This window comes from Marmota flaviventris, chromosome 20 (assembly GCF_047511675.1).
Source record: "Marmota flaviventris isolate mMarFla1 chromosome 20, mMarFla1.hap1, whole genome shotgun sequence".
Classification (NCBI taxonomy): Eukaryota; Metazoa; Chordata; class Mammalia; order Rodentia; family Sciuridae; genus Marmota; species Marmota flaviventris.
This window is the reverse complement of record NC_092517.1, coordinates 20,954,785-20,975,903: the sequence shown is the minus strand read 5'-3', so window position 1 is coordinate 20,975,903 and position 21,119 is coordinate 20,954,785. Positions and strand designations below refer to the sequence as shown.

Sequence of the window (21,119 nt, the reverse complement as noted above, 5' to 3'; positions counted from 1 at the left end):
AATTACCCTGTTTGGGAGGTTGTGTGACTCTCCAGAATTGCAGGATGAAAATTTAAAAATTTGTTACTCAAGATACAGAAATCTGGGGCTTACTTTCATATGCCCATACCTTATCTACACCTGTCTTTATTTCTCTAATAATTATAAGCAGAAAAAAATGAACAATGATATGACTCATAGGAATAATATTCTCCAAGTAAATTGAATAATTAATAATTAATAGAGATGTTATGCCACTATTTACCCAATAGTGTGCTTTTACTACCTGTTACTAAGAACATTTAATAAAGTAGAATAGTTTGATATCTGTGACATGATGATTCCATACAGAACACTGTTAGCACATTAATACTTTTATTTAGTAAAAAAAGCATATATAATGTGAACAAAGTATTTCAAAGTCCATAGCATAGTTTCAACAACAACAATAACAACAACAACAGATTAAAATCTCTGGGGCTGGGGCTATAGCTCAGCAGTAGAGCACTTGCCCAGCATGTGTGACACACTGGATTCGATCCTCAGCACCACATAAAAGTAAATAAACAAAATAAAGGTGTTATGTCCATCTACAACTTAAAATTTTTCTTAAAAAAGAGAAATCTCTCAGGAACAAGTTTTCTTCTGATATATAATGAAATCTGTGGGATTTCATTAAAAAATGTGGATATGTAGTAATCTTGACTTATAACAAATTTATATCTTTTAGAGATGTTTTCTGCATCATTCTATGATAGTTAGGATGATTTTTAAATTTCTACACATGAGCTAATAACTTTAAATAAATTTTATGCAAAGATAATGTCCCATTTTCTATACTTATGACTTAGCTCCATTTATAATTCTCATATAAATCAAGATATGAGGAAGAGATAAGGGTATTGCTAAACTTTTTACATTTGTCAAGGTTTTTCTTCATTACAAATACTCTGTTGTTATTTAAGGCATGTATTTTGGATGACTCTTTCCACATTCACGTCAGGTATCAGGTTTGTTTCTTTTGGTCCCGGGGATTGAACCAGGGGTGCTTAACCACTGAACCCCATCCCCAGCCCTTTCTTGTATTTTATTGAGAGGCAGGGTCTCATTGAGCTCCAAGTGTCTCGCTAAGTTGCTGAGGCTGGCTTTGAACTCATGATCCTCCTACCTCAGCCTCCTGAGTCACTGGGATTACAGGCGTGTGCCACCGTGCCTGGCTCAGGTATCAAGTTTTTGATATTGAAGAAATTTCAAAATCTGAATAAAAACTTGGGCACATTACTTAAATGTTTAGAGTTTGATGCACTCTGAGTGCTCCAGTTTCTAGTAACATTTGATCAATTATTAACAGCTTTGCCACATCCTTTACACTGACACTATATCTCCGCAATATGAATTCCCAAGTGCTGAGTCAGGTGGGGACAACTGTCGAAGACAGTCACATGTTTCCACCTTTGTATAGTTTCCCTCTGCTATGGTCCCTCTTGTTTAGGATAAGGGTGGGATCTTCCTCAAGTGCTTTAAGACAATGTTCAGATTTGCAGAACTTTTCTCCAGTATGAACTCGCTGGTGTTTGGTAAGGCTGGAAGAATATGGGAAAGCTTTGTCACACTCTTCACATCTGTAGGGCTTCTCTTTCGTGTGAACCATCTGGTGTTGGGAAAGGCTGGAAGAATATGGGAAAGCTTTGCCGCACTCTTCACATCCGTAGGGCTTCTCTTCTGTGTGAACCATCTGGTGTTTGGTAAGGCTGGAGGGATACGGAAAAGCTTTGCCACACTCTTCACATCTGCACGGCTTCTCGTCAGTGTGAATCCTGTGGTGTTTGGTAAGGCTTGAGGAATAAGGGAAAGCTTTGCCGCACTCTTCGCATTGGCAGAGTTTTTCTCCAGTATGACTCCTCTGGTGTTTGTTAAGGCTGGAAGAATACGGAAACGTCTTGCCGCACTCTTCACATTTGTAGGGCTTCTCTTCACTGTGAATTCTCTGGTGTTGGGAAAGGCTGGAGGAATATGGGAACGCTTTGCCGCACTCTTCGCATTGGTAGGGCTTCTCTTCCGTATGCATCCGCTGGTGTTTGGTAAGGCTGGAAGAATACGGAAAGGCTTTGCCGCATTCTTCACATTTGTAGGGCTGCTCTACACTGTGAATGATCTGATGTTGGGTCAGCGTGGATCTCTGATTAAAAGCTTTGCCGCATTTTTCACACATGTAGGGCTTTTCTCCAGTATGAATCCTCTGGTGTTGAGTTAGTGAGGATCTTTGATTAAAAGCTTTGCCACATTCTTTACATTTGTAGGGCTTCTCTCCAGTATGGATTATCTGGTGTTTGGTAAGGGATGAAAGATCCTTAAAGGTTTTGCTACATTCTGTACACTTGTAGGGCTTCTCTCCAGTATGGATTCTCTCATGTCGAATAAGGTTTGATCCCCGATTAAAAGCTTTGCCGCATTCTTTACACTTGTAGGGCTTCTCTCCCGTATGAACCCTCTCATGTCGAGTAATGTATGATCTCTGACTAAAAGCTTTGCCACATTGCTCACAGGTGTAGGGCTTCTCTCCGGTGTGACTTCTCTGGTGTTGAGCAAGGTGCGATCTTTGTTTGAAAGCCTTGCCACATTCTTTACACGTGTAGGGCTTCTCTCCAGTATGAACCCTCTGGTGTTGAGTAAGGTAGGACCTTCGGATAAAAGCTTTGCCACATTCTTCACATTTGTAGGGCTTTCCTCTAGTATGAACACTCGGATGTGGACTGAGTTTGGGGAGTTTACTGAAAAGGTTGCCATGTGCTTTACATTTGTAGGGCTTCTCTCTCACAAGATTCCTTTGGTTTTGAGAAAGGGTTGAAGCATTATCGAAGGCTTTGGCACAGTTACATTCGGGGGCTCTCTCTCCGGTATGAATTCCCTGGTGTTGTGTAAAATGTGATCTTTGAGTAAAAGGTCTGCCATACTCTTTGCATCTGAAGGTCTTGTTACTGCCATGCCATCTCAGGTGCTTAGAAAGGACAGAGCAAGTGCCAAGAGATTTGCCACATTCTTTCCATTTGGGGGGCTTTTCTATACCATGAATTCTCTGATGCTTGACAGGGGGTGATTCTGGGTTAAAGGTGTTGCCACCTTCTCGGTAGTCGTAGTTGTCACTTGTAAAGTATCTAAGGTGTGTGGACAGGGTGGAGCAATCCCATGGTTTGCTACACTCTTTGAATCTGCAGGGTTCTCTTCCAATGGGAATTCTCTCATATTGACTAAGACTGGCCGGATGAGTGAACACTCTTCCACCTTCCTCATGTTTGTAAGGCCTTTGTTCACTATGAATTCTTGGATGGGTCATAAGCCCAGAGGATTGGTGAAAGAGTTTCTCACATTTGTCACTGTGGTACAGGCTCTTTGCAAAATGGGTACACTGAGGATTTCTGGGATTGCAACCAACACTCATGTTTTTAAGAATTTCACTACTTTCATATTTTTTCTCACCAATATAAACATACTGGTAATTACTTAGGTTGGACACCTGGGCAAGGGTGTGACTGGTTTCATTGCCTATGTAGCAGACATTCCAGAAATCGACATCCGAATTTTGATTAAGGAAGAATGGGTAAGGGTGGATATCCCCACAATTGTTATAATTGTAAGTTTGGGCACAAGAAGAAATTATTGTTTGATTGCAGAATAATGGACATTTTGTAAAGGAATGATCAAAGTGCTCTCTTTTAGAAATCTGTCCTTCACTTTTATATTTTTTTGCTAGAGAAATCATTGACTGAAAGTTTAAATCAACACTATATTTGAAATTGGTCAAGTTATAAACTGAAGCATAGACAAGATCTCTTCTTAAATTTTCCAAATTTCCTTTCAGAGGAACTGTATGCTTCAAAAATTGGGTTGGAAGTACGCTGGAAACATACAACTCCTCAAAAGCAACAGGCATGAGCTGAATTCTTTTCTGAGATATCAAATGTTCTTGATGTCCGTTGACAGTGAAATTTTTATTATGGACAGTCGCTACTAATTGGTTTTGACCATTATAATATGATTTCAGACCGTCACTCTCACTCCCATTTTCCCATAATTTTCTTGGTTGTAAATAGTCAAGGTCACAATTTCCGTATCTTCTCTTTATCACTTTTTTAAATAAATCTTTTATGCCGTGCTCTGGTGAAAACTGGTGGATATGTTGAGATGTCATGGCTGAAATAAATGAGAAGAAGAATTATTTTACTGATGAGACGGGAATGAATGTATTTTGCAAACATCATATGTAATTAAAGCAAAGTTAGTACATCAGCAGGGTAACAGAATAATAAACCTAAGGTCTTCATTTCTCCAGAAATATAAAAACTAAATAAAAATGTACAGACAAAACGACTTTGGGAGAACTACCACAAACGTTGACAGTATCTAGAATGAGTACGTTACTAAGGAGAGTAATACAGGATAGGGAAGCAACCTGTGCTAGTTTTCTCAACCTCTGCCTTTCCCCCTCCACAATACAGCATTGTGCACTGAGGAAAAATCTACCCAACTCCCTTCTCTGTCAGTAGACAATGGGAAATGGGAAATACAGGTGAACATTTTGATTTTCTTGGGGACTGTCTAAAAACTAGTTTCTCTCTACCATGACACAGAGATTTGGAGGTCAGAGATAGATTTTGGATTATAACACCACAGATATTTAACAGAGATACAGTCTATGGGCTCTTAAGAAGAGATATAAACCAATCTTAAATAAACAAAACAAAGATTTTTTTTTTCATTTTTATATGGTGCTGAGGATCAAACCCAGTGCCTCATGTATGCGAGGCAAGTGCTCTACCACTGAGTCACAGCCCCAGCCCCTAAACAAATTTTTTTAATGGGAAAAACCCACACAATACACACGTGATAACACTCTGCCAGTGTTATCTAAATGAAGACAACTCCCAGAGATCAAGACAAATGTCTTCCTTTTACTATTTTTTTTTAATTTTTGTCATTTACTGATTTACTTCATTTACAAATTAAATTTTATGCATTTACTGAGTATATCGTGGCATTTCAAAGTACATATACATAGTAAATAACTAAATCTAGTGAAATAACACTTGCATTATTCCATATAATTAACATTTTAGTACAAAAAAAAATTGCATTCATTCTATTAGCATTTATCCAGAATACAATACATTACGCTCACCATATGATACTCTCGACTTTCTTATGTCCATTAAGATAAAATTTTGCAGACTTCAACCAACAGTCCCCCTACATTCCACAAAATATCATACCTGGTAGCCACCATTTTACTCTCTGCATTTCTGAGTTCCCACTAAGAGTCAGATGCTGCTGCCACTGATTTTCTGTGTTTGCCTTATTTCATTTTATGCAAAGTCCTGCATATTCATCCCATATCACCTTACATAACAGGACATCTCTTTTTATAAGTAAGAAATTAATTGTGTATTGATTCCATATTTTAAATAAGGCTAAATAGTAACTGATTGTATATCAATGCCAGATTTGTACTTATTCAACCATTGATAGGGACATAGTTTGAGTCTGTGCCTAGACTACTGTGAAAAATGCTTGCACTGAACACAGTCGTGGAAACATCTCTTCAACATCCTAATCTAATCTCTTTTGGATACATATTTAGTACATGCATTTCTGGATCACATCTTTCTACTATTGTTTTTTTTATGTGGTGCTTGGGATTAAGCCCAATGGTGCTGTACCAGAGCTTCAACACCAGCCTTCTGAAAATTGGTCAATTTGAGATGTGGTGCCACTAAGTTGCTGTGACGCCTCAAACCTGAAATCCACGTGCACAGCCTTCCCATGAGCTGTGTTTACAAGCAAGTGTGTTTACACTGTGTTTGGCCTCTTTTTGATTTATTTAGTAATTTCCTTACTGTTTCCCAAATGACTATATCAATCTTCTGTTGGCTGGTTTTCTACCCACCAATCAATTAAAAAACAGCACAGTACATGGACAAAAAATTAAACATTAGAAATTGAATAGTAGCAAAGTTATGCATGACCCAAAGAGCACTAAATAACCTTTTTCAAGAATTTTGGTAAAAAAAAAAAAAAAATCAAAATGCAGAAAACTGAATTAAAATCAAACAAAATTTTTTAAAAGGAAAAAAAAGCTGATATTGTGCACATGAAGAATTCTTTATGAAACAGCGTGTGAGGTTGTCAGGAGAGGTGGTTCACAGCGCAACCCCAGCACCATGGGAGGCTGCACCCAAGGAATCACAAGTAAATGAGCCAATGAGGGAGTTTGGTGGCTAGGAACTAAGGTATGTTTTTTCAAATCAACAAAGGTAAGGTATTTTGCAAACTCTATATAAAGATAAATCTTAAGTACACTTTGTTAACTTAAATAAGTCACTAACAAGAAGATAAATACTCCAAAATTCTACTTATGAGATATCTAAACTTGGAAGATTATCTGACCAGAAAGGAAATTGCTGTTTGTGATGGGGAGAGACAGACATGGAGCTTGTTTTCATGGGAACTGAATGTTTGCTTTGTGAGACAAAAACTTTCTAGGGATTTTGCATAACAACTTGAATTAATATTACTGAACAGTATACTCAAAATATTTAAGATACTATGTTTTATATTGTGTAATTTTGATCAGCATTAAAATTCAAACAATACGTAAAAAATAAACAAAACTGCAATATTTTTGAAAGCTACCTTTAAAATGCTATGGTCTTTGTCCTAGACTTAATAACAGATGTGTCCACATATAGATGACGGGCATGACTGTAATCCCAGCTACAGGAATTCTGAGGCAGGAGAATTGTAAATTCAAGGTCTTCCTCAGCAACTTAGTGAGACCATCTCTCCAAATAAAAATTAAAAGAAACTGGGGATGTAGCTACATAGGTTGAATTACAAAGAAATAAATAAACAAATAAAATAAAAACAAAATAGGCAACCCACCCCCCCCCAAAAAAAAAGCCAAGTGTAATGTTTATACAAACAAATACAAACATGTATAATTTTATATTCAAGGATAATGCATATCTTAAGTTCAACTTGCACTGCCCTAATTTGTCAAAGAATGGAAACTGTCACCTAATTATAAAATGCAGGTGAAAGACAAAAATGTTCTTAATGGATGTGAGAAAACGTCCTCTATAAAATACAAGAAACAAAAAAGGAAAAAATGAAATTAACCAAAAAAAATCTGAATAACCACAGATAGATGATTTTACACCCCCTTTTAGGTAACCATAATTTCCACCTGTGACTGTGTATCCTCAAAGATCAGCCACTATCAATCACTGATATTCATCTTATGGCAGAACAAATTCACAGAAAATCCATTCTAAGAATTCATAAAGAATTCTGGTAAGGAAATGTTTAATGAATAAATACAGAGATGATATGACAGAAATAGCTTTGGGATATTAATATACTACAACGGCTTGGCTAGACGTCTTCAGAAATGTGCACATTCCCTAGAGACCCTCAGGTAATGGGAAAGCTGTCATATGCTGACCGTCCCAAGCAAAGGGAAGTGTTTTGGCTGTTAACTTGAATGTAGGAGAACATCACTAAAGGGACAGATTTCAAGAATTTGAAAGCATGATAAACATGCAGCTGTATGTGTCCTATGATAGCAAGAAAAATCAACCTAAGCTTCTGAAAAACTATTTCTGTTGCATGCTTACTTCTCAACCAACAGTTTCAAATCTGACTTCCTCCTTAACCTTGGCAACTCCCAACTGAGTCCTCTGTCTCCTCCATTTCTAACCACGTAGGTGTATACATGGCTACTCCTTCTTGTCTCTGCAAATCCAGGGCTCCTTCCTTTGCTCCTGAGAAAGGTGCTCCGTTTTGGCTTAGAGACATTAAGATTTAGTGATTGAAATATAAAATAATGACTATCTTTTGGAATTCTCCTTATTCCTACTGATGTTTATATTCTAGAACTGTGCAGATACACATACACATATATACGTATGTATATATCATACATCTGGAAAATAATTTTCTAGCATTTCTACTTACCATATGTAACATCTGGAAAATATTTTTCTAGCATTTCTACTTACCATATGTAACTAATATATATTTATAAGTCATAAACATAATTTATATATAACTATAGCATGTATTATTTATAATATCTATATGATATGTAATATTTAATTGTAACATTATATATGCCTTATATATATGATTTATATATAGTAAATTTTATATATATATATATGTAATAGAAATTCTAAAAAATATATTTTTGCAAACAGACCCATTAAAATTTTTAGGAAGAAATTTTAACGTACAGATCCTGAGATCTATTTCCAAGTTTCAGAGTAAAGGAATCAAATCAAAGTAAAGGGAAGAAATTGGACTGTGACTTGTAGACCATGACATCTTGTGTCACTGTTAATATATATATATATGTAATCTAAAATGAAGGACCTAGATCACCTGAAGAAAGGAAGAGAGGAAAGATTAGTGGAGATGTCACTGACATTACAAACCACAAGCTGTCCAAACGTCTTTCTTGAAAGGGAGAATCTTAAACTCATTCATACAGAGCAAAAGCTCCCCACAACTATTCTGCAGAGGAAGGAAATTAGATACTGATAACTAGAAATCCTGAAGCCTCACCTAGGAAGACCAGGTTGTGGTAGTTCTCGGACATCACATCTTGGTATAAGGTCCGCTGAGCAGGCTGCAGACACTCCCACTCCTCTTCAGAGAAGTCAATGGCCACATCCCTAAACGTCAAATGTTCCTGAAATAAGAATGGGCAAATAAACAGCACGCTGACCACGTGATCGTTGACACAGCTTATAGTGGGAGGGAAGCAGAAATGACAGTAGAAGTGGCTCTCATATAGATGGGTGACTTCATTATTCAGTGAGTCGCTTTTATAACACAGTCTATTATCCAACTGAAAGAGAGCAACATATTTCCAAAAGGGGTGGCATCTGCTGCACTTGATAAAATGTGAAATTAAGGCATCCACCCAAGAGCATACATCTTCATTCATCTTGTGTTTTATAAGATACATTTGTATGTTTATCAGATGAAAAAGGAATAGTAAGAAGGATGCTTCTCGAATTTTAATTCTGCAGCCACAAACTGAGAGATATTACTAAAACATACTCGGTAGTTCTGGGATGGCACCTGATTTTCTAAACATGGGGCAAGCTCTCTAGGGACTCGAGGACAGTGGTACAAGAGAAACGACTGGACACTGACGGAAAAACTTATTGATGAATTTGAGTTCAGCTATTTTAAGGGAATTTTTATTTCCATTAAAGTAGCAAGTAGCAACATTTCAGTAATCTAATGTAAGGCCACCTTCCACCTCCTCCCCCCGAATCTGGCTGCTTTGTGCATATTTTCTTAAGTTTGAAATTCTACTAAGAAAATACATTTAAAAATATATGGGCAAGGACCCAAAAGACTTGTGAGAAATGCTTCCCCCATGGGGACACCCGCATCTGTGCCTATCAGAAGTTGCTGAGCACAGCACGTTTGGCAACGCAAGATGACAATTCTTAAAGAGTGTAAAATTGTTCTCTTTGGTTCCCATGTTTCTTGGGCAATGTACCTTGTCAGAGACTGTCTAGACGTGTTAGTAACCATTCTCTAACTTGTGCTCAACGAGAGTCATTGCTTGCTTGTTGCTATGCCAACCTGGAAAGTCCTGTGGGAAATACCAATGTACCCATTGCATTGTCTCGCTGACCACCCAATCAGCTTCGGTACCCCTCAACCTGGATGTCGCTTTTGCCTTTAAAGTCCCTGAGAGGCTCAGGAACACCTCGCAGACACAGTTACGGGTCCTGCGGAGAGCAGTGGCCGGTTGGCCAGCTAAAGACTCTCCAATTGGGACAAAATGGACTTGGTATGTTTTCTGAGCCGTCTGCCCCATGACATTAGCACTTAGGTAAACAAGTGTTTTCAAGGTGACAAGCCTATGGAACACCAGTGTGACCTGTGTAACAGACACACAAATCCCAAGGGGAAAGTCAAGATATCTCAGCACCATGGACATTCTCCCACCCCTAGTTTGACTAACTGAAGGTCACTGTGGACTCTTGTCCACCCTCACAGCTGTGGGTTTTCCTTGAAGAAAATCCAGGGACAAGAATGATTTTGCATTTCCCTCTCAACACCATTACCCAATTTGTGAGCCACCAAGTATCTGTGTCTCTGTGAGATGGAGACCACGGCGGGCATATTTGTTGAGAGCCACAGCCAAGTCGGGATGGCGCCTGGCATTTTGCCAGAAGGAGCGGTTGAGAAGTGACGCCAGCGAGCCATTGGGATGATGGTGATTAAGTTAAGCTGTGTATAATTATTGGGATGGTGACTGATTGCTGTAACTGGATGATGCTGGATTGGGGCAAGTTGTGTATTCAGTTGTGTATATAAACCTCTGCTGTCCAGCAATAAGGCGGCTCCTGCTACCTCAGGGGCCCACTACTTTTGAGTTCCCGTTGGTTCTCGTGGAGTTTCCGGGGAGTTCTAGAGAGTTCTACGGACAATTCATTCCTCTGAAGATGTCAGAAGGCAGACATTTGCTCAATGAAGTTCCAAAACAGCCCCCAAGGTGACCTAGGTGAAATGATTTTCCCATTTAAAGGGCATCTCAAGAAAGTTGATGGTACCCTCCAAAACAAGTACCAAGGTAAAAGAGATGGGAACTTGCCATGATCTACTCCCAGCACAGCACCCCAGATGCTTCAACAGACTGCTTGGTGTTTCCTGTTGGTTTGTCTTTCTTTTTTTTTTTTTAATATATTTTCTGGTTGTTGATGGACCTTTATTTTATTTTTTACATGCATCGCTGAGAACCAAACTCAGTGCCTCCCACATGCAAGGCGAGAAGTGCTCTACCACGGCACCCCGGCCCCCAGCCCTTTGCTTCTATTTTTTGAGATAACAGAATCCACAGATTCGTTGCACGGTTCATTTTGGTGACAAGAAGCATGGTTCACAGAAGCTTGTGTTGCAACAAAGAACTCCAGTTTCTTCTATGGGAATATCTCACTTCATTCCCTGGAGTAGTACTTTTCAATTCAGATCTCCAGAGCCATGGGATGATTTGCATCTCACGGCTTCTGAGGGTCCCTGCTCTCGCCCAGAGGCAGTTGCTCCCACCAAGCATCACCTTCGTCCCAATGCCAGCTCAGACCTTGTATGGATTCCCTTTCTCAGGGTCAGTCGCAGGAAGGGTCTGGGCATTCTGGGTCATCCACCACTACCACCACTCACCCCACCAGAGAGCGGCTCTTATTTGATGTTGACTGGAGACATTTTCTTTGTTTGGCCTCAAAGATTTGGTGGCATGGTCAACAGTAAGCCTGACATGGTACATGTTGTACGCTTTGAAAAAAAAAAAAATTAAAACTGTGGTCGTAAAAATCTTCTTGGGAAAGATTAGCTGGATAATTAGTTGTTGGGTTTGGGTGGGAGAGGGAGGAGAGTTTTGGGGTTTGTTTGGGATGAACAGAGATCTTTTTGAACACTAAACTTCGGAACTGAGTCCTGTTTGGGAAACATGATGTCACACAGGAAGTACCAAGTCCACGGGTTCATACGCCAGTTTTTGAAAAGTGAGTTTCAGAAAACACAGTTGTGTCCATCTGGGGTTGACATTTAGCATCCTATGTGAACTCACTGTTGCAGCCTAGATTTGCTTAGGAAAGAAATCACATCGTATAAAGTTAAAAATTTAAGTACTTGGGCAAACTGGAATTAGATGGCACCAAGATTTTACAAAAGGCTCTAGAAAAACAAATTCAGTGAGTAGCCTGTTGGATTCGTAGTCCACAAGGAAACTGGTGAGAATAAATGCCACCATCTGGCTGGGCACAAAATAACCGAGCTGCCACAAAGCCTTGTAGGTTCAAATAGCAACTCTTTATTCCCGAACTCTCCCGGGCACTCTACACACATTTCCCGGGAATACACTCCCTCCATCGGCTCCGTGCGCCCAGAACCCGCCCCCCAAGAACTCAACAGGAACTCCAAAGTAGAGGGTGCCCGAGGCAGCAGGATCTGCCCTAATTCTGGAGCCGCCCTATTCCCAGCAGGATCCGCCCTATTCCCCGGAGCCGCCCTATTCCTGAGCAGGGTCACCTTTCAACCATTCCCTCTAGCAAAATGCCAGGCGTCATTCCGACTAGACTAAACTGTGGCTCTCAACAAATAAATACATGCCCAACTTGGGGAGTCCTCTCACTGTGAAGCCAGAGTTCCCCGTGGTTAATTCCTAAACAGTCAGAAGAAAGTTCTGAGCAGCTCAGGAAAAAAAAAAAAAAAAATCTGTGAGGTCCCCACTCCCCGGATTCCTTTTACCCAATGTGACATTCTTCCTCTCCCAGGGTCACAATTCTCACCAGTGAACAAACACATAGCTACACCTGCTTTAAGGTACGGACCGCTCATCTCTTTTTTTTTTTTTTTTCTGCCACCACTTGTAATAACAAGCATGTGAACTTGCCAACACCAGCCAATTCCCTAACAATGGGTCATCCAATAATCCCATTTTGCCACTGGCTTGTAGAGATGTCATAAGTTTGGGGCTCAAACCTGGAGCATTTTGCCCAATTGGGATGCAGGTTACCAGGCCCAAGGTATTTCACTGTAATTTTCATCAACTCCCTATAAACTGCAAATTCCCATTTTGTTTCCTTCAGAAACAATTAACTGAACAGGTTTTTCCCATCAGTTGTCAGATCAGAATATCTGCTAACCAAACATGGCTTCGATCTACCTCCCTCACCCCTGCCTCGTGAAGTTCAACCCCGTCAGCCTGAGCCAACACACACTCTGTTCCTCGTCACTTCCAAGTACACACTGGCTTCATGGTAAAGGATTCTCTGGTCTTATATTTGAATTTTTTTCATGGTTCTGGAGACTTAACCCAGGGGCCTTTCAGCACTGAACTCTCCCCCCTGGCCACACAGATGAAGAATGCGGTCTCCGAGGGACAGGACTTCAGTTCAAAGTCCTGCTGGGCTGTCTTCCGTCGGGGACTTAATTTTTTTTTCCCCCTTTGGTTAATGACAGGCTAGCAAAAGGGATAACTGTGGGAGTCATGACGGAATAAAGGAACCATTGTGCAATATGTGAATGACTGCTCACAGCCAAGAACCAAGAATGCTCTCATTACTCCTGCAGTAAAACCCCTGGCCTCAAGTGGACACCAGGTATCCCGTAAGAAGGCTCAGGTTTGTAAAAGACGGTGGGATGAGGTGGACATCATACCCTAAGGACATGTATGAAGACGCAAATGGTGGGAATATACTTTGTGTACATAAGAGATATGAAAATTTGTGCTCTGTATGTGTTCTATGAATTGTAACGCATTCTGCTGTCATGTATAACAAATTAAAATAATTTTTTTTCCAAAAAAAAGCTCAGGTTTGTTAAATAAATAAAGTCCCCCGTGTGGGATTCCTGATCAGCCAATGAGCATGAATTTTGAAGTCATTATCAAAAGCAGAAGATCAAGAGCCTTAAAGAAGTCAGGGACAATGGAATGTCACGCGGGCTCCTAGAAATGTCATGCTTCTGCCATTTTGGGGTCCCTAATTTTGGACAGACAGCTAAATGTCCATCTGCAGCCTGAAAATGAACAGATGTGATATAATTTACTTGTACCCCAGGACACCAAGCTGTCTCAGAGAGGTTAGGAAGCCTCACACAGCATCCACCTTGGGCCTTAGGGCTCACACCAAGGTATCTAAGGAAGGCATAGCCCTTCAAGTTCCCCTACAAACACTGGAGACATACTGTGACAAGTAGCCTATTTGTCAAAAGACTTAACCACTCACTCCTGCCTCTGGGAGGTGGCTGCCACTTGTGAGTTACTTACTATAAGGTTGGGAAACACACTCAGGTCAATAGATAACTTCCTCATCAAGTGCTGGTCCTCATCACCAGAAGGACAGATGTCAGCCAGCCACAGGGAGGGCAGGGAGAGTCCAGGCTATCCAAACGTCAACAGAGAGAAACCAGGTCTGCCTTACATCAAGCGACCCGTTGCCAGCATGGGATCAGAGACCAGAAACTGGTCAGAGAGCTGGGGGCTTCAGCAAGTTGGATTTGCTTGACACTGGGCCAGATGGGGACCGCTTCACTGATAGAGGCCAGTCCAGCAACAACAGCCGGTGGACAGCTGGATACCCCGAAATCATGGATCAGACTTGAAAAGCTGAGGATTTGCTACTAAAAACATCAGCCCAAACTACTCTCATTGACAACAGTTCTGACTGAACAAAGAAAAGAATATTATTTTTATATGTGGGGCTGAGGATCGAATCCAGTGCCTCAAGCATGCTAGGCAAGCGCTCTGCCACTGAGTCCCAGCCTCAGCCCCAGCCCCTGAGCCTCAACCCCAGCCCCTGAGCCTCAGCCCCAGCCTCAGTCTCAACCCCAGCCCCAGCCCCTGAGCCCCAACCCCAGCCCCTAAGTCCCAGCCTCAGCCCCAGCCCCAGCCCCTGAGCCCCAGCCTCTGAGCCCCAGCCCCGCCCCTGAGCCCCAACCTCTGAGCCCCAGTCTGAGCCCCAGCCCTAGCCCTAGCCCTTAGCCCTAGCCCCAGCCCAGTCTCAGCCCCAGCCCCAGCCTCAACCCCAGTCTCAATACCATCCCCAGCCCGCCTCATTCTCCTTTTGACCTTTGAAGATTCCCTAGCTTGCTATTCATAAGATACAAATATTTAACCTAACATTAACATGTTTACACTATATTATATTAACATTCTCTGATTTAATGAAATGTAAGATATTGAATGGCCTGAAAAAAGTATTACTTTGTAATGTGGAAATAACTGCATCCATATGAATTTTATAAGGCTCATTTTATTTTATTCTTTCAATTTTTTTAAGAGAGAATTTTTTTAATATTTATTTTTCAGTTTTCAGTGGACACAACATCTTTATTTTATTTTTATGTGGTGCTGAGGATCGAACCCAGCGGCCGGCACGTGCCAGGCAAGTGCGTTACCACTTGAGCCACATCCAAGGAGAATGTAAAACTACTGTGCTCACGGCTGGGTGGCTTATGACAAAATTATCCTTGGCACTGAGAGACAGGCAAGCTTTCTCTCTCCAAAGTGGGAGATCAACACTAGGAGTGGAATATAGTAATCCAGGAGCTCAGCCAAGACTCAACGAGCCTGTGTGTCACCAGGGTTGAGAGAGGTGACAGTGTCCCTTTGTGGTGATACCCACACATTCAGTGCCCTGAGAGAGTCACACAGCAGAAGCACTATTTACAAACCACTCCTAACACATCCACCTTTAAAAAATGTTAATTATTCTTCTTCGTTTTTAGTGTACATTCATATTAAAGCACAAATTTGATAGTTATATCCATGGCCTAGACACAGTGATTTTTTGCTTTTATACTTTTTATTTTATGCATATTTGAGTGTGACAGTCTTCAAACTTTTTTTTACAAAACTGAATTGCCTAATGGCTGGCTGCCTGATTTACTGATTAAGTAAACATGTTCTGATTCTTAGAGAGTACGAGGGTGCAAGACATCTTGCTAGGTGCTGAGAACAATGTAACCTCAAGGAACTTAAAATTTAATAAGGCATCAAATCAACAAAGGCATATTATGATAAAAGAACGTGGGTAAAAGGGGATGTACCAAAACCCTTATAACCAGAAAATCACGTTTAACACATACTACAATGTATTGTTGAGTGCATCAGCCAGGGAAGTCAGCCCTTTATATGCCCCCATTTAATTTTTATCCTATAGAGTGGATATTATTACCATCCCCACTGGACCGACCAGGAAACTGAGGCTCACAGAAGTCATGTGACTTGTCCAAGACCACAGTGCTCTTCAAGGGCAGGGTTAGAAATTCAAACCCAGATCTTTCTGCCTGCAGAACCCACAGCACCAACCAACCACAGGGCAAACTTGGGGTTCATCTCAGGAACTTCGATTCTCCCAGGTCTCACCACATTCCCAGGACACCTCCCTTTCATTTTGTGACTCACCTCTCAGATCACTGTCTCCTTTAGGTGTAATGGAGAGACCAGAATGGCGGACCCGCTCTGTCTCCATAGCCTCTGAAATTGAGTTTATATTTCCTTTGAGTTTCATAGTATTATTTCCTTAATTTAGGTCTTTGGCCCATTTTGAGCTTGTATATATGGAATGGAACTGGGCTCCAAGTTAATTATTTGCATGTACAGATCTGATATTCCAGCACCACGTGTTCAGAAACTATTCATTCAAGTTAGTTTACAATGGGTTTATTGGTTCTATTCCATCATCCCACATTTCTGTCCTTCTGCCAGTACCATCCTCTCTTGATTACTGTGGATTTATGGCAAGTTTGGAATACAGAAGAAGCATGAGTCCTGCAAGTTTGCCTTTTTTTTTTTTTTTTCATTCAAGATTGTTTGGGGGCCCTTGTGATTGATTCCTTGTGAATTTCAGAATCAGACTGTCAATTTCCATAAAGAAACAGGCGGAGATCCTGATAGTGACTGCGTTGGAATTTTAAATCAATATGGAAATGACTGGCGTCTTGACTTCCAAATCCAGGAACATTCGATTTCTCGTCTTTTTTCAGATCTTTCATTTTTAAAATATGTCGTGTCATTTTCATCATGTAATTTTTTCACTTTTTTGTTTGGGGAGATTTACTCCTGAACATCTTATTATATTTTTAGATGGACCTCTATGGTGAACCTCTCATGGGCTCAAGAGATTCTCCCAAAATAACCTCCCAAATACCTGAGACACAGCATGTGCTGCAATGAGCAGGTAATCTTTTTGTTGTTTTGAAATTACTGTAAAAAAACAATTCTATTTCAGAAAACACTTGGGCACTCTTGCTAGAAATATAGACTAGTAGAGACATCATGAAAAACAATATGGGGGGTCTGGGGTTGTGGTTGAATGGTAGAGCACTTGCGTAGCATGTGTGAGGCCCAGGGTTCAAATCTCAGCACCGCATATAGATAAGTTAATAAATAAAATAAAGGTCTATTGGGCTGGGGCTCAATGGTAGAAAGCTTGCCTAGCATGTGTGAGGCCCTGGGTTCAAATCTCAGCACATATAGATAAATTAATAAATAAAATAAAATCTATTGGGCTGGGGTTCAGTGGTAGAGCGCTCACCTAGCATGCATGAGGCACTGGGTTCGATCCTCAGCACCACATAAAACTAAAATAAAGATATTGTGTCCACCTAAAACTAAAAAATAAATAAATAAATAAAGGTATATCAACAATTTTAAAATATTTTTTAAAAAAATATGGGGTTTTTCAAGAAATTAAAACTAGAAATACCATATGACTCAGATATTTTTCTGAGCATATGCCTGGATTATCCAGGGTCCTTAAGAAAAACAGAATTGATAGAATGCATAAATGTGTATGTGCTCTTCCCCCTGCCTCCTGACTCGCCTCTGGAAACACACTCAAGACACACCAGAGGTGGTCTATACCAACTTTCTAGGCACCCCTCACTGCGCTCAGGCTGACCACCCACAGTGACCATGACCACCACGAAAGGAAATGAAATCCATCTTTAGGACTATCTGCACTCCCAAATTCACTGTGGCCCTCTCCTCAATCGCCATTTCCTGAAAACAATCTAAATGTCCATCAAAAAAAACCACCCTGCATATAAAACAACGAATACATATTACATCTATAAGATATATATATGTAAATTACAGATATATATTATTTATATAGAGTTATTATATAAATATATACATATTTGTATACATACAATTATATAAACATTCATGCATTCAATTCCATCTATCTTCCTTAACATTCCAGGATTTTATTTTTATTCATGTCTGGGTGATACGCCATGATGAATATATAATACACTTTCTGATAGACATATTAATTATTTGCTCGGCTCTACCACTGATTTTTTTTCCCTGTGTATGTATTGCTAAACTCACTGTTACACAACTTAAATTCCTACACCCAAAGAAACAACAAAAAAATATAGGAAACTGTTCTTCGGCCCAATTTTATCAAACTTAAAAGAAGCAATCCAAAGCTTGAAAAAAAAAAAAAAGAGAGATTATGTGTCTTTTACTTTATTAGTCAATGAGATAACAACATGTTGATTCTTTGTACCTGTCACACACTCAACTGATCTGGAGTGTCCAGGAGGTCATGTTACATTACCCAGGCTGTCATGGAGTTCTGCCAGGGGACCCCCAGAGGGCCCCTGACATGCACATTCTCTGCAAGCAAGCTGCATCTTGAGCACTTGGTGTGGACTTGGGTGGTCGAATGCAAGTGAGGTGGTCCTGCCCGTGATCACCTTTGAAAAGTGCGCCCACTGCACAGTTTACATTCTCATGTGTCTTCTGTGACAAAGGTAAAGCCCCCAAAAAGAAGTATGGGATTTAGGGATGTTATTAGATCTTCTAAAAAGAAGCCATGTGTTCTAGATTTCAATGTTCAGGTTTCCACAACTTTCTAAAAATTATTCCTAAGTATTCTGCTTTTGATATGATTGTCACTAAGATTGTTTTTAATTTCATTTTGTGTCTTTATTTTCTCATGTACAGAAACAACTGACGGATCTCGAATCTTGTTACTTTTCTGAGCTCACCTACAGCTTCTAATAGCTTATGATGAATTCCTACCGTGAAAATATCCACTTCAGAGATACTTCTATCTCAGGCCTCATTTGGGAAAAACCACAGACGAGACAGTAAGAGAGAGAAGCAAGTTCCAACACCCCTTTACCTTGATCAAGGCAAAAATATTGGTGAGATCCTCAGCCAACCGTAGTCCCTACAAGTCACAAACCCAGACAACAAGCTGCCACAAACACATGTCCCCAGGCCCAAAGGATGACAGACACACGAGAAAGCAAACCTTTCTGCTCTCAATCTAGTAGGAGGTAGAACTGAGGAAGTAACCCAATCTCCAAATTGAGGAAGTAACCCAATCTCCAAAAATAAATCAACTTCCAAAACTACAAGAAGCATTATCAGAAAATTGATGTGAGCATCAAACCTCCCATTCTGTAGATCAGGGTGGTTCAATGCGAATAGAAACCGTGCTGTGTTTAGTTCAGAATGTTTGTTAAGGTGTGAATGATGACAGGTGGTCTAAGGCCAAGGGCGGAAGGTTCTTTAGGGCCTAACACCCAGTTCACATTCCAAAGAGGCTTGGTACTTTAGACTGGAGACACTCTGTGACCAGGGCACTGCAGCTTCTGACTAGGTAGTGATGTTGGGGCTGGGTGGTGGCTCAGTGGTAGAGCACCTGCCTACCACGTGTGAGGCACTGGGTTTGAGTCTCAGCACTGCATGTAAATAAATTTAATTGCAGGAAAAAAAATACATTTCACTTTGCCACTGGGGGAAAAAAAAATCACACATAGAATTGCTTGAGCCTTTCCTTGCTCACGGAATTTGCCAGAATTTCAGAAAAGGCAGCCCCTCCAAGGACAACGAAAGGAAGAAAGGCGGGGCACCCTGGGCCAGCACACCGATGCAGGACAGGGGATGGGACCCAAAACAGTGGGACAGAGCTGCACAGGACACTGCCTCAAAACGTGAGAAAACTCAGAGATCAGCAAACCTAAGATGCTCAGTGGACAGAGTCGAATACAGAGGCAGAGCAGGGGACAAAGCCCTGTTCAGGTAGCAGGATCGAGCTCTGCCTTTAACCAGGTTCTGGGAAACTCTCTCAGGTGCAGGTCGACTAGATCAACCCTGTTACTGTGACCTCCATCCTGTGAGCGGACCCTGCTGACCCCATCACCACGTGTGTGAGCTCTGGCATTTACCTGCAATCTCTGGGGTTCAGAAGCACTCCAGGTTTGGATTCTGTGGCTTCTTCTTTCCAAGATTGCACCATGTAAATCTCCAGGGCTTTGCCTCTGTGAATTCCACTTTGTCCTCTGCCCAGTGGCGCACACCTGTCATCCCAGCCGCTAGGGAGGCTGAGGCAGGAGGATCGTGAGCTGAAAGCCAGCCTCAGCCATGGTGAGGCCCTAAGCAACTCAGTGAGGCCCTGTCTCTCAATAAAGTACAAAACAGGGCTGGGGATGGGGTTCAGGGGTCGAGAGCCCCTGAGTTCAATCCCTGGTACCAAAAAATGGAAAAACTTAAAAATCCTACAATTGTCATTTTGAGTCACTGTGTGTCCCATGTTCAAAGGTCAGATCTGGAGTGGGAGATGTTTCTAGTTCACATTTCTAATAAAGTGCTTATAGTGCAGAATATTCAAAGTACTGTCCATTTATTTGGGGGAGGGTGGGGAAGACGTCCCAACAGAGGACAACACGGATGAGAAGTTTCAAAACAGATTTCACAGAGGAAGACACATTCAAATAACAAATAAATATGTAAATGAATACACATGTGAGTATCGAGCTATACTGTTTAAGGAAGGTAAAATCCAAGCCAGCAGAGACTGCTGTATACTCACCAGGAAGGAAAAAAAAAATCTCTGTCTCAGACAGACAGACACACACACACACACAAGAAGACTAATGGCCACCAAGATGTGAGTGATGGGAATGGCCAGGTCCCCCGGTGGCCAGGTCAAAGGCAGAGCCACTCTGGGGCATGGCGTGGTGCTACCTACCCAGGCTCATTTCATGGACCACGAATTCCTCCCCAAGACAGAGTGGGAGAGAAGCTATGGGGGTCTCTTTCTGCCCCACCACTGCCTCCTGACCACTGGGAAAGACCCCCCAGCTGCAGCGCAGGACCCTTCCATCTGGACACTGGGGCCAGAGTCCACACCAGACCCAACCTGGCCCCAGGGCCACCTCAGACAAGGCCAGGAGGTCACGGTCCATCAATGCCAAGGGCTGGGTGAGAAGTGAAGGGTCAGGCAAGCTGGGCAGGAGGGGACAAGGAGCAAGGGGAGGAGCTGAGGAAGACCTGTGAGGGCCAGGGGGTGAGCAGAGGGACGCAGAGGAAGAGAAGGAGGTCACCCAGCGGGCAGGAGACAGAATCTGGGTACCAGCAGGAGCACCCTTCCCATGGGTTTAGGGTGTTCCTAAGGTGTATCCAGGTCACTGTGGGTGACTTTGACCTCCAAGGCTGCAAGAAAAGGGATCTGTCTAAAGCTGAGGTTCAAAAGGGAGACAGACAGACTTCAGTCAGTGCACCCAGAAAAGAAGGAAGAATTTCTCAGCGA

The 21,119-nt window shown here is 41.4% G+C and overlaps 1 protein-coding gene across 2 annotated transcripts in view; it reads right to left on the bottom strand.

The window, feature by feature from the left end:
* Positions 1–337: 337 nt before the first annotated feature.
* Positions 338–21,119, bottom strand: part of LOC139703015 (zinc finger protein 665-like) — a 30,800-nt gene continuing 10,018 nt past the window's right edge. For both annotated transcript variants that reach the window (XM_071605880.1, XM_071605881.1), the window contains exons 2-3: positions 8,599–8,725; positions 338–4,170 (exon numbers count right to left, since the gene is read on the bottom strand). In XM_071605880.1, the coding sequence (XP_071461981.1) occupies positions 1,418–4,170; positions 8,599–8,725 (2,880 nt within the window). In that variant the 3' untranslated portion in view covers positions 338–1,417. The remainder of the gene's footprint in view (positions 4,171–8,598; positions 8,726–21,119) is intronic.